This window comes from Artemia franciscana, unplaced genomic scaffold (assembly GCF_032884065.1).
Source record: "Artemia franciscana unplaced genomic scaffold, ASM3288406v1 PGA_scaffold_51, whole genome shotgun sequence".
Taxonomy (NCBI): domain Eukaryota; kingdom Metazoa; phylum Arthropoda; class Branchiopoda; order Anostraca; family Artemiidae; genus Artemia; species Artemia franciscana.
Window position 1 is genome coordinate 157,665 of NW_027062692.1, and position 15,040 is coordinate 172,704.

The following is a 15,040-nucleotide window of genomic DNA, read 5'->3' on the forward strand; positions in this document are numbered from 1 at the left end:
AAAGAAATTCTATATTACCTAATTTCATGCTTCTTACCCCTGTGATATGAGTTCTTGAAACTCCTAATAAGTTTAGTTCGAATCGTCTGAATTCGTCAGTCTAAATGTTGATACGATCGTCATTTTTTAACGTCATAACATTCCAACTTCCAATTTTCGTGTTCTTTAAATCATTTAATTTGTTTTGGCCTCAGGAAAAGCAATGATCCCGAATACCAGTGCAGGACGGGGAGCAGCATATCTTCTCAAGTCTACAGCGAAACGCTTAAGCCGGCTTACTACCGGACAGCAAGACGTCACTGGGACCTCTAGTATGAATGTAGGCTGTGTGCAATCCTGGGTACTGGGCCCATCTTGGTCGCAACGTGGTTTTCAACCTTTGGCAGCGCTCTTCTATCAACAAGAGTCGAAATTCCGCACTGAAAGTCCCAAGCCTATTACCTCCGACTCATTATATATTCATGCCTACAAATATTATGCTAATGGTTTATACATATATGTATATATAATATAATATCACATATTCAGCGTTTTTCTCACAGTTACTTCGCTATGCAAGGATTTGTAGTAATAATATTGATTTTAAAAATAGATGTAAAATCTTCAGCCAAAAATTGATATCAAGAGGTCTTTCTGCAAATAAATTAACTTGGCAATTTAAAAAATTTAGTTCTGATTATAACGAACTTTTAAATAAATATCAAAAGAATTATCTAGAAATACTTAAAGAAATTTTCAACTAATTTCGGAGGTTTGAGAAATGTTGTCACAGCGCCATTTATTTTGAATTGTGTTTCTAATTGAGCGGATTTTCTTAAAAAGTAGCCACATGGTAAAGATGAATTCTATAATTGTTTAGTTCATTCAGGTTTTTTGCAATGTGTTAATATTTGTGATTTGGTAAAATTTATAATATTTAGTTTACCTATTGTTGCTAAAGGGAGGGATATATTAACAGGATAAGCTTGTTTTGGTTTTACTTGGTTGTTTTACATTTGCTGTTTTTTTTTTTTCATAGGCATGTATTTTGGGGGTGATACCTGACGCGGGGATGCCATGGATATTCTGTGGTAGCCATAACACTGTGCTGGGTAGAGAATTTAGAGTGGTGAAACCCTATATAGGCCAGTGTATTCTCCTGATGAGCCCTTATGTTGGGTGTTGCCTCTGAATTATTTGTCTATATTATTTTTTCTATTGTTTGGTAAATGACGACTTATACTTATTGACGACATGACTGCCTGTCCATGGATTATTCTTTATGGTTGATTGTGTGTGGCTATGCTGTTTGACCTATGTGATTGTATGGATGAGTAGGGTTAAGGCCTCATTCAAGTGCTGGTCTATATTAATCACTAGTTTAGGAAAACAGTCTTCCTTTTCTCCTTCTGTCTCTCTTTTTTTTTCTTTTTTTTGTGCTGTTGCATTGGTGATTTCTCTTTTCATGATATATATATATATATATATATATATATATATATATATATATATATATATATATATATATATATATATATATATATATATATAATCACAGTCATAGCCTAGATCACCGAAAAAAAACTACTGAATGTGGATTGACAGTTCAATACAGCCTATATATATATTGATATTCAATCCTGAAAGTCATCATGATTTAGCATTTATTAAAGCTAAAAATAGAGGAAACATTTTAAATGTATTTTGTTTTCAGTGATGTGCAAACTATGTTCTGGTCTTTAGAAATTGTGGGGCCCTACTCCTCTAGTTTCAGCCATTTTTTAGTTTGAGTCAGAGTGAGTTTGTTATTTATTTTAATTTTTGTTCATTTTGGGTTTCACTTAAATACAGGAAATTTATTTAAATAAAGCTGAAATATAGGAAGAGTAACTCCCTCCTTGGAAGTTATCACGTTGGTGGACTCCAGGATGACAATTTCACAGACTTTCCAGGAACAGTTGAATACTAAACTGGAGAGTTTGAAGTTTGACTATATAGATGATGGATTAAACAATTTCAGCAAAATAGTTCGTGAAGCTGCTGTTGATGTCTTAGGGAAGAAATTTAGAAACGCAGCTATGAAAATATTAGTAAAAATGCTTTACTTTTCAAAGAGAGGAGAAGGGGACAAGAATTATTGATATGATTGCTTTAAAAGAAGGATCAGAGGCTGAATGCCGGTAGGGATTTAAAATAAGAGCTCTGAGTCACGAGGTCCTTCTAAATATCAACATTCATTAAGAACCGATCAGCCACTTGTAAGTTAAAAATACCTCAGTTTTACTAATTTTTCCTCTCCCTTCAGCCCCTTTGATGGTCGAATCGGGGAAACGACTTTATCAAGTCAATTTGTGCAGCTTCCTGACACGCCTACCAAATTTTCGTCGTCCTAGCACGTACAGAAGCACCAAACTCGCCAAAGCACCTGAACACCACCCCCTAACTCCCTCAAAGAGAGCGGATCCAGTCTGGTTATGTCAATAACATGTTTATGACATTTATAAGCGTTTTCCAAGATTTCCGGTTTCCCCCTCCAACTCCCCCCAATGTAATCAGATCTGATCGGGATTTAAAATAAGAGCTCTGAGACAGGAGTTGCTTCTAAATATCAAATTTCATTTAGATTCGGTCACCTTTCTTATGTTAAAAATACCTCAATTTTTCAAATTTTTCCAAATTAACAACCCCAACTCCCACAAAGAGAACGGATCAGTTCCAATTATGTCAATCTCATATCTATAACTTGTGCTTATTTTTCCCATCAAGTTTCATCCCGAACTTTCCACTCTAAGCGTTTTCCAAGATTTCTGGTTCCCACCTCCAACCCTCTATGTCCCCGGATCCGATTCGAGTAGAAAATGGAGCATCTGAGACATGAGATTCGTCTATATATCAAGTTTCATTAAGATCCGATCACCCATTCCTTGATCAACCTTGATTTTCACGTTTACCAAGAAATCCAGTTTCCCCTTTCAACTCCCCCAAATGTCACCGGATCTGGTCGGGATTTAAAAATAGAGTTCTAAAGCACAAGATCCTTCTAAATATCAAATTCCATTAAGATCTGCTCACCCGCTCGTAAGTTACAAATATCTCATTTTTTCTAATTTTCCGAATTACTCCCCCCCCCCCCCAACTCCACCAAAGAGAGAGGATTCGGTCCGGTTATGTCAGTCACGTATCTTGGGCTTGTGCTTATTCTTCCTACCAAGTTTCATCCTGATCTCTCCGCTTTAAGTGTTTTCTAAGATTTCTGCCCCCCCCCCCCCAATGACACTGGATCCGGTCGGGATTTCAAATAAGAGATATGAGTTACGAGGTCCTTCTAAATATGAAATTTCATATAGATCCGATCACTCCTTCGTAAGTTATAAATACCTCATTTTTTCTAATTTTTTCAGGATTAATCGCCCCAACTCCCCCAAAGAGAGCGGATCCGTTCTGGCTATGTCATTCACGTATCTAGGACTTGTGATTATTTTTCCCACCAAGTTTCATCCCGGCCCCTCCACTCTAAGCGTTTTCCAAGATTTTAGCCCCCCCCCAACCCTCCCCTATGTCACCGGAACCGGTTGGGATTTCAAAATGAGCTCCGAGACTCGATATCCATTCCAAACATCAAATTTCATCAAGATCCGATCACTCCTTCGTAAGTTAAAAATAACTCATTTTTTCTAATTTTCCGAATTACTCCCCCCCCCCCCAACTCCACCAAAGAGAGAGGATTCGGTCCGGTTATGTCAGTCACGTATCTTGGACTTGTGCTTATTCTTCCTACCAAGTTTCATCCTGATTTCTCCGCTTTAAGCGTTTTCCAAGATTTCTGCCCCCCCCCAATGACACTGGATCCGGTCGGGATTTCAAATAAGAGATATGAGTTACGAGGTCCTTCTAAATATGAAATTTCATATAGATCCGATCACTCCTTCGTAAGTTATAAATACCTCATTTTTTCAGAATTAATCGCCCCAACTCCCCCAAATAGAGCGGATCCGTTCTGGCTATGTCATTCACGTATCTAGGACTTGTGATTATTTTTCCCACCAAGTTTCATCCCGGCCCCTCCACTCTAAGCGTTTTCCAAGATTTTAGCCCCCCCCCCAACCCCCCCTATGTCACCGGAACCGGTTGGGATTTCAAAATGAGCTCCGAGACTCGATATCCATTCCAAACATCAAATTTCATCAAGATCCGATCACTCCTTCGTAAGTTAAAAATAACTCATTTTTTCTAATTTTTCAGAATATTATATATATATATATATATATATATATATATATATATATATATATATATATATATATATATATATATATATATATATATATATATAATATTCTTTTAAAAAGTATATTCTTACTCTTTCAAAAAGTAGAGTTAAGAGAAAGATTCAAACTTTAGCGTAAAGAGCGGGGCGTTGAGGAGGAAAAGCCCCTTTCATATACGGAGTAATTTCTGTTCGTTTTAAGTTTTAATCTTGCTCCGTACTTTTATTTAAAAAAGTTGTTTTTTTCTGTTTAATTTCATTAAGATCTGATCACCCGTTCTCTAATTAAAAACACCTAATTTTTTCTAATTTTTTCGATCTAACCGTCCCCCCACTCCCCAGATGGTCGAATCGGGGAAACGACAATTTTTAATTTAATGTGGTCCGGTTCCACGCCTGCCAAATTTCACCGTCCTAGCTTACCTGGAAGTGCCTAAAGTAGCAAAACCGGGACTGACAGACAGACCGACAGAATTTGCGATCGCTATATGTCACTTAGTAGATAACAAGTGCCATAATAGTAAGGTCCTAGGTGCTGTTAGTGTGGTAGATGACTTTAATATGGTGGTTATGAGGTCAGACACAAGATATTGAAGATTATGAATAGGATTTTTGAACAAGGGGAATTACCTAGTGATTTTAGAAAAAAAACTCCTATTAAACCCTTCTATAAAAAAAGGTTTATTTATTTACGGTGTGAGGAAGAATTAGTGACAGTACTAAAAGGACTAAAAAAAATAATAAGGCCCAGGTGCTGTTAGTGGGGTAGATGACTTAAATATGGTGGTTATAAGGTCAGACACAAGCTATTGAAGATTATGAATAGGATTTTTGAACAAGGGGAATTACCTAGTGATTTTAGAAAATAACTCTTATTAAACCCTTCTATAAAAAAGGTTTATTTATTTATGGTTTGAGGAAGAATTAGTGACAGTACTAAAAGGATTAAAAATAATAATAAGGCCCAGGTGCTGTTAGTGCGGTAGATAACTTAAATATGGTGGTTATGAGGTCAGACACAAGCTATTGAAGATTATGAATAGGATTTTTGAACAAGGGGAATAACCTAGTGATTTTAGAAAAAATTCTTATTAAACCCTTCTATAAAAAAGGTTTATTTATTTATGGTGTGAGGAAGAATTAGTGACAGTACTAAAAGGATAAAAAAAAAATAATAAGGCCCAGGTGCTGTTAGTAGGGTAGATTACTTAAATATGGTGGTTATGAGGCTAGAAATAGTTATTGAAGATTTTGAATAGGTTTTTTTAACAGGGAGAATTACCTAGTGATTTTAGAAAAGCTCTAATTGAACTCGTCTATAAAAAAGATGGTAAAAGAGTGTTGTAACTATAGAGGTACTTGCCTGAATTCTGTAGTTCAGTAAATTACTTATTATGATGACACTTTTTAGACTTAGAGAGAATGTAGATAAAGTTTTGAGAAAAAAACAGTGTGGTTTTAGGAAGGGTAGAGGATGTGTCGACTAAATTTCACTCTTTGATCAATAATGGAGATGTGTCTGAGTCATCAAAAACCTTTAGTCACCAGATATATAGATTATGAGCAAGCATTTGATTCTGCTGGTAGAAGAGTTTCAGCCAAGGTCTTATCCTTGTATGAAAAACCAGACAAATACATTAAACGTGGAATATGAGAAGCGTGGTTAATTGTTGGTTTCGTGTTAAATCTGGTGTTAAGTGGGGTTATGTTTTGTAACCATTTTGATGGATCATTTCGATGAATTTTGTCCTAAGGAGCGCAGCAAAGACAATGGGAGAACTCAAAATCAAATAGGGAAATAAAATTCTTCTGGGCTTAGATTATGGTGATAATTTAAGCATCCTAGATGAAACTGTTAGAAACATGAACAAACTTTCAGGGGTTTTGCGAGTTCAGGGTGCAAGAATTGGTTAGAAAATAAAATTAAGAAGACTAAGTAGTTAAGACTAGGAATGAGTGAAGGTGAAAAGGTGATCTTGGGTAATTGGAAGATCGATCATGTGGATAGCTTAACTTACCTAGGTAGTATTGTCAGTAAAGACGGTGGGTTCAGTGAAGGTGTTAGATAAATAAGAATAGAATAGTCGAGGCCTAGGGAGTTTTTCACAGCTGAAAAAAATTGGACGAATAGGAAGATAGGTCTGCGAACCAAGATTAGAATATTGGAAGCTACAATGATGATAGTGATTAAGTATGGTTCTGAAGCTTGGGCGCTCCAAAAAAATGGAGAAAGTCTTGCTACATTTTCCAGAGAAATCCCCTACCGATTGTTTTGGGTACTCAACTAACTGACCGTATCTCAAAAAGTAGGCTGCACGAAAGTATGGTTCAATCATGATTTCAGGGGCTATAATGAGAGAAAGGTTGAGATGGCTAGGGTACGTTCTGTGGATGGAGAATGACAGATTGCCAAAGATTTTACTTGTCGGCCATCCGTCTAGAGCCAAACGAAAAGCACGTCGCCCGAATTTTAAGTGGAAGTATGTCGCAAGGGAAGATTTAAAGGAAATAGGAACTCCCTGGTTGGGTGCAAAGAGGGAGACTTTGAAAATGCTAGGATGGAGGAGGAGGAGTGAGCTTAGCTGTGTTGGCCTTAGACGGTTTGGTGCCGCAGTGGGTCATTAGTAGTAGAACTATTGATATATATTTGAGCCGTCCTGGCCGAGTGGATTGGTGCGCTGGATTCCCTATGTCTGAGAGGATACAGGTTCGATTCCCAGTGTACCCAATTGTTTGGTTTGGGACGGGGGTCAGTGGCGTGACTCTGTAAGCTTAGCCAGAGTCGACCCAGCTCTAAATGGGTACTTTGAGATATCTGGGGAAGGTAAACAGTAAAGGTGTGCGAAAGCACAGGATGGTTGGCCCCCAACTTCCTGGATTAAGGGCCAAGAAACGGAGATCAGCACACTGGGTAGGGACTGTAAAGTCTAACGCCGTATCCTTTTTTCTTTTTTTTTAGTGGTATATATGCTCAAATACGTATAATAATTAAGTAATTGCAGAATTTGGCTTATTAACGGATCGCATAGTTCATAAGGTAGAGACGTTGATATCGGTAAATTCTTAGAAGAGTACTTTTCTAATTAAATGATTTCTTTAAAAATGACATAAAATACAGATACATAAATCAAAGTTAAGTATATCCTAATGACCTTCCTATGGATTACCTGATATATATCCCCAAAATACACTCGTAATTCAAACTCCACGGACATTTGTTTTCCTCTTGAATTTAAAGATTTGACTGCATAACTTAGGCACTATTTTTGATAAAAAAAAAGCTTTTGTCCAATTTACATATTAAAGCTATTTATAAATATATATATATATATATATATATATATATATATATATATATATATATATATATATATATATATATATATATATATATATATATATATATATATATATATATATATATTAAAGCGATTTATAAAGCCAGACTGGCATTGTACCCACTTAGTAGAATAGTATATCGGTTAATTTCTTTGCTCTTTCAATAAAAAATGATAAATGTCATGCTTTTTGTCGGTATGTTACGTACCTGATGAGAACCTAGAACCAGATGCAATTCGCTGCTTTTTGTGAGTAATTCTCCCCCCCCCCTTCTCTAAAATAAATGGACTTGAAAGTCCTCAATACAACCCATCAGCTTGTTCTGCTAATATACAAAGGCTCGACTAAGTTCTACATAATGAGCCCTACTCCCTTTCATAAAAAATGTAAACTTAGTACATATGAGTATTGTATAGTGTTTAGTGTTAGTATATAGTGATTAGTGTGTAGTGTTAGTATTGTATATGGTGTTTAGAGGCAAAAATAGGCGAATTCCTATCGATAGATGTTTTTGCGAAGTTTTTACTTTTCGAGATTTGCTGGTACTTTTGACAAATCTTCCATATGGTTAGGCCACCCTGGTCTTAAACGAAGGTGACTGCTGATTCCCATGTCTCGTCTTTTTCATCTTCTGTTCTTATTCCTAATTCAGTGACGCCAGGTACTTTTAAGTATCGTATTTACCGGTAGTCTTTTATGTCGGTCCATCACCGGATTTTAAATGTGAAACGCCGAACGAAGTTGTTCTTCAATTACTCTGTTCTTGGCGTTTCAACCATGAAATAGTTGGGTCGAGCTTTGAGCCTTCGTATCTGTCTTGTCGGGCGGACGGTGGGTGGGAACACTATGAGGAAACTTTGAAGGAGGTGAATTTATGTACGTGTAGAAAACAGCGACAATAACCGGATGTATCATTTTGCTAGAGGTTATATCCACTCTTGGTACTGGCCACAAGGCAGTCAAGCCTTGAATGTCTCCAGCGGAATACATATTTGCAATCGTCTAATAGGTCATATACATATATACTTATATACATACATATATATATACATATATATATATATATATATATATATATATATATATATATATATATATATATATCATGAAAAGAGAAATCACCAATGCTACAGCACAAACACAAAAAAAAAAAAAAAAAAAAAAAAAAAAAAAAAAAAAAAAAAAAAAAAAAAAAAAAAAAAAAAAAGAGACAGAAGGAGAAAAGGAAGACTGTTTTCCTAAATTAGTGATTAATATAGACCAGCACTTGAATGAGGCCTTAACCCTACTCGTCCATACAATCACATAGGTCAAACAGTATAGCCACACACAATCAACCATAAAGAATAATCCATGGACAGGCAGTCATGTCGTCAATAAGTATAAGTCGTCATTTACCGAACAATAGAAAAAATAATATAGACAAATAATTCAGAGGCAACACCCAACATAAGGGCTCATCAGGAGAATACACTGGCCTATATAGGGTTTCGCCACTCTAAATTCTCTACCCAGCACAGTGTTGTGGCTACCACAGAATATCCATGGCATCCCCGCGTCAGGTATCACCCCCAAAATACATGCCTATGAAAAAAAAAACAAAAAAAAACAGCAAATGTAAAACAACCAAGTAAAACCAAGACAAGCTTATCTTGTTAATATATCCCTCCCTTTTAGCAACAATAGGTAAACTAAATATTATAAATTTTACCAAATCACAAATATTAACACATTGCAAAAAACCTGAATGAACTAAACAATTATAAAATTCATCTTTACCATGTGGCTAATTTTTTAAAGAATCCGCTCGATTAGAAACACAATTCAAAATAAATGGCGCTGTGACAACATTTCTCGAACCTCCAAAATTAGTTAAAAATTTCTTTAAGTATTTCTATATATATATTCTATGAATTGTTAAGAGCATACTAAAGTTTGTGTGTTATCTTCCAAAGTTCCTATAGAATCTTGACTATCCCTTCAGTTTTCTACTAAGATTTAAGTTGCTATAGCCTAGGTGTGTGAACCACCCCTGTGGAAATCCAAAATCGTTGAATAACTATTAGCGTTATATAATTTATTATTATTATAAGCATTATTTTGACTTAATGTGTTTAATAGCTACTCCGTCCCATCTTCCCCAAATGGTAGGCCGATGATCATAATCAGTAGTGCATCTAATAATTATTTGTATTATCCAGTGAAAGTTATTCATATTTTCTAGAAATTAGTTTGTTTTTCCATCAGATTTGATTCCCGCAGGGTGTTGTAAATCTCTAGAACAATTATTTCTGTATTCCCCGGGTGGATAAGTGCCAAAGAGACGTGAACAGGTTGAAAGCGACCTAGATTAAGTTAGTTCCAAGTGCTAGGTGGTCGAGGTAGTATGTGACATTTTTTTTGGTATTGGTTCAAAACAATACTTTTCAGTTTCAAAGAGTGTATCTCTGGTAAATTGTTTTCTGTTTTAAAACTGGATTTTACTTGTATGTTTAGAAACTAAAAACAGCGACTCGTCTTCACTTCTTGCAATTAACTCTTGATTTATAGTAGACAGAGTGGAAAATACTTTGTCTAGGTGCTTTGGTTGTCGTCAATGAATTTTATTCTGAACAGTGTATTTTGAACAATTTGTTTGTGCTCATCTCAACTAACTGGAAGACTAGTACGCAAGATGCGACCTCTCCCGAAGGTGTCGCAGCCACCGCAAACCTCATTTAAACCGAATCCATTTGGAGTTCAGCTTAAATCAGTGAGCCGTTCTTCACAGAACCCGAAACCGGATTTTTCTGAAGCAAAAAATAACAGTACAGGGAAAATCGTACAAATAAAGAGAAATCCAGAACCAGCTTGTGTTCAGCAAGATACAAGAAATATTAAAGTAATATCTGAAATTTGTCCTGGAAATATGACGGCTAGTGTTTCAAAACCAAAAAGTCTTTCTAAAGTAACTACCCTTAAAAGGTCTAGTTCATCTACTAGAAGCAGTGAACAAGAGAATGGGATTAGACCGTCTCTGTCGGTTTCTCGAGATGCTGAAGGTCAAAAATCAAAGAAAAGGGATAAAAGTCCACTAGTAAAGGCGGAAACTGAAGTAGCTGATACTACCCAATTGCAAAAACCATCATCGCTGCCTCATGTCGAAAAGTTAATGGAATCAAAGTGTTACGGTAAACTGAATACAAATAAAGAGGCTGCGGAAGCAAATTTAATGCCTCCATCAGCCGCTAAGATTGAAGGTACGCAACCAAAAATCCAACAGAATGAAAGTGGAGCTAGATATTTAGCCTCTGACAGCTCCTCATCTGATTGTGGTAAAAATGTAGGAAAAAAGAAAAGAGAATCCAGTCCAGTGACAAAGACTTTTACTGAAACTCTGCAGCGCTTGAGACGTCCCCAATCAAAAGAACCCCCAGTTTATTCTAACTCTTCAGTCTCGAGGCGTGAAAACACACCGACTCGAACCTCTTCTTTTTTGCCTAAATCGGGAGACCAATTGACCAAAAAAAGAGAACCTAGTCCTATAGCTAAGAGCTATGCTGATAAATATGATGAGTTAGTTGATCGTCAAGTGGAGTCTCTTCGAACGGTGCGTGATAAGCGATCACAATCGGGAGAGAACAAAGTGATTTCAATTCGGCGTTCTCCCTCAGTTCCACGTAATAGTAACAGCCGTGCACCAAGCTCAGAGCGTTTCACTTCAAGATCTACTTCCTTATCACGCAATATAAAAGGATCATCTCTTTCTCGACAAGAGAGTTTAAAGTCTGAAAAATCTACAGGAAAAAATGTGCTGCACGAAAGATGTTTTGAAACCTCCGTGAATAAATCAAATTCAGTTGGTTTGGAAAATGGGAACTTAAAACCTCGAATTAAGGCGACTGGCTCCTCGAAAAATGAAGCATCGGAGAAAATTGATAATAAGAAAGGTAAAAATAAAGACGATAGTAAACGTTTGCTTTCTAAAGAAACTATAAATTGTGATTCCAACGTGATAAAGGAAGGGGAAACCTTATTACAAACAGAGCCAAATATTTCTCTTGCAAAAGATGATATTTTATTGATAGACGATTTAATTTCGCAACCTTTATCGTTTTCTACAAAAAATGAGAAATGTAACCAGATAGACTCTAAGGCGTTTAATAATTTCGTTTTGACTAATGAAAATTCTGATTTAAATCCTATGGTAGCTGAAAAATGTGAGAAAGAAACATTGACAGTCGCAGCCGATCCACTTTGTTCAGACGCTGAGCCGTCCAAGAATTTGATTGATGTAAAGGCTTCTGAAAGTAGTTCCCCTATTCTCATTAAAAATAAACTCTCATCTCTAGCAAGTACTTCAAATGAAACGAAAATAGACGCACCAAAATACGCTGAATCGACAGAAGGACAAACAGGAACTTTCTCTTTGAGGAATGATAGCTTTGATTGCACACATGAGAATTGTTCGGAAATAATTACCCCGATAACCTCAAGTAACAGCCGTACTTCATTTTCTTCAATTGACAGTGGAATTGACACCAGAAAACATATTTTAGAAAATAATTTGTGTAAACCGTCCACTTCTTATGAAAGTAAAACAGAAGAAGTAAAGAGAAAAATCAATCAAATAAATAAATCAATATTGAAAAAATCTATTAGTGATGAGACTGGCTGCTACCCGAGCCTGTCTCTTGCTTTATCCGCTTTTCCTACTTCGGAATTTTGTAGTGAATCTTTAAGTCAGTCTATGCGTGCAAGAATGTCTAAAGACATTCGCTCTAAATCTGTTGCTCCTACTCATGAAAATGAAAGTGTTGTCATCAATGCTGGAATGAGCTTTTTGATGGGCTCTCGTAAGCGTCCTGTGGGCGTCAAACATCATTTCAGCACTGCTCCTGCTCATAAGCTTGACAAAACAGTTAGTGCAAAACTAACCAAGTCAGTTAAAGAATTCCTTTCTCGGACTGATCATGTGATGGAAGAATGGAAACAGGTAGGAAACTATAAACCAAGGAGTAAAAGCGTAACAGCTTTTGGTGAGACTTTTTATGATCCTGAGGATGATGAAAGTGAAGAGTGGGCAAAGAGTGAACGGCGATTTAGTTGGAAAGCTTGGAAAAAACAGAGAAGTGGTAGCTCTGAAGAATTTAAATCTGCAGCAGAGGATGGAGGAAGTGAAGTTTTGTCAGAAGATGAGGTTTGTAGTTATTTGAGTACTTTCACTAAATTATATATATATATATATATATATATATATATATATATATATATATATATATATATATATATATATATATATATCTGACCCATGTTCAAAATCATATCGTATAGTTAGATGTAAGGAACCTGTATCTTAGATTCAAACATTTTTGCCAATTTCCTTGTTTCAATGCCAAGAAACATGCTTAAATATACTGGCCAAATTCTTGTTCATGTTATGAACCGCCATTTAATGGTTTTATTCATTTATTTAGGAGATTTGTGCTGCGAAGTTTATAAACAAGACTAATGCAAAAAGCTTTAGACCAATTGCAAAACTCGGCATTTAAAAAAAAAAAAAAATGGTTGCCAAAACTATGAAGCATCGTGTCAGTAATTTTTATGATACAACCCTAATGTTATAATATAACTATAAATACCTTTGTATGTAGACGAAATATTTAACAGACTTACAGATAATGCATTCAATTACCTCTCATGAAATTCTGTCAGATTCACTATCCTGGCAAGTATCTGGGTGTTTTCTTGAGTTGGTCTTTCGTGAAATATATCCGTCCATCTTCTTCTTGTAATATGGATAAGAATTGGCCTAATCTGCACTTACAGTTGGAGCTAGTTTCCGTTCCTCTTCTGGGTTGTGATGCCAGCTAACTGTTGTATGTGTTTGAGTTTGTACGGGTAAAGTTGAAACATATTCATGATTTTTTTTGCTGCCTGCAAAACAAACAACCAAGTTTGATAACCTTTGAATTGTAATTTCAGGTGAGCGAACTTACCAATGATCTAGCTGAAGAACATTCAACGGCTGTTTTAGCTACTGAACGTTTGGAAGCTGAGACGACGGAAAGACTCAAACTTGAAAAAGATGTAAAAGAACTACAGGTATGAGCCACATGTCACACTAACTAATAGATTTTTTTTTTTATCTTGTCATACCCAAAGGCATAGTTATTGGGCCTTTCAACTATGATGAGCAAAATGGCTATCACAAAATTTTGATAGGACGATTTTGGGAAAAAATGGACGGGGGAGGGGGTCTAGTTGTTCTCCAATCTTTTTGGTCACTTTAAAAGGGAATTAGAATTTTTAAAAGAATTTACGAAAGAATTTTTTTTTGAATGAGGGGTGGGTCACAAATAACTTTGAAATACGCATCAAAGATTCGTTTATATTCATTTTTGTTACATTATTTACGAGTCAGACAAACATTTCGGGGGGTTCAAACCCCTAACCACCAGGATACGGCCTGGTACACTACAGTCGTTAAATGATGACTAGGTTTGGAAACTGAGACCACAGAAATGGAATTGGAATCAAACCATGGAATTGTGACATCCTGTAATGATGATTGTAGTCCCTAACTAGCTGTTGTTGAGTATATGGATTTGGCTGCTCTGCTTAAACCCTAATGAGGGTGTGAGGTACCTTGAACAGTCTATTGTTTCAAATAAGTTCTTTTGCCCAAAAAAAAAAACTATAAAACAATGTCACTATCATAAGAATGTCCAAGGTTGAATTAATACATTTAGCATTGATTTATTACTACACTTTGTAAAGTTTAATCAGCTCTAGTAAACATAATTTCGAAAGTAACTATAGTATATTCTGAAATGAATATTAAGCAGATTGAAATCATTTCCGTATCATTTCCAAATACTTGTCAATATGTCAATATTTTTTTAAATTGTCAATTGAGGAACACGGTTTTTTCACCATCCACTTTAGTATAGCCTATTCTGTCATTTTCAGTCTCACTTCGTTCGCTATGGGGCATGGGTTTATCTAGGATTTTGTTTCTGTTTGGGGGGAGGGGGGTACAAAAAACTTCAAAACGAACAAAAAAAAATTTATATGCATTTTTGTTGAGTTTTTACTAGTCGGACTTTTTTTTGGGGGGGGTAATGGTCAATCCCCGTAACTCCTCAACTTGGATACGGCCTTAGTATGGGGGTTAGGATGGCTTGACCCTTGTAGAGGACCAAAAATGATGCTTATTTTCAGTCCTTATGATTGAAAATTTTCTTTCACGTTCATCCTGAATATTTTGTAGCAATATTGATTAAAAATTATTTCCAAAAAATGCCGCTGGTCGAGAATTTTACTGGATTTTCAAAGAGGGGGAGGATTCCATGGGTACAAGTACAAACAGAGCTTCAGAGCTCTTGTACAAAGTACAAGAGCTTCAAATCTAAAAGTTATCAAGTTTAAGTAAAACTTGTGTAATATTTAGCAGGGATGTTAAAGGGTTGAAGT

General features: G+C 35.9%; 1 protein-coding gene across 1 annotated transcript in view; it reads left to right on the forward strand.

The window, feature by feature from the left end:
- Positions 1–15,040, forward strand: part of LOC136041945 (uncharacterized) — a 58,037-nt gene that overhangs the window by 30,226 nt on the left and 12,771 nt on the right. The window contains exon 5 of the mRNA XM_065726759.1: positions 13,550–13,669. Coding sequence (XP_065582831.1) covers positions 13,550–13,669 — 120 coding nt within the window. The remainder of the gene's footprint in view (positions 1–13,549; positions 13,670–15,040) is intronic.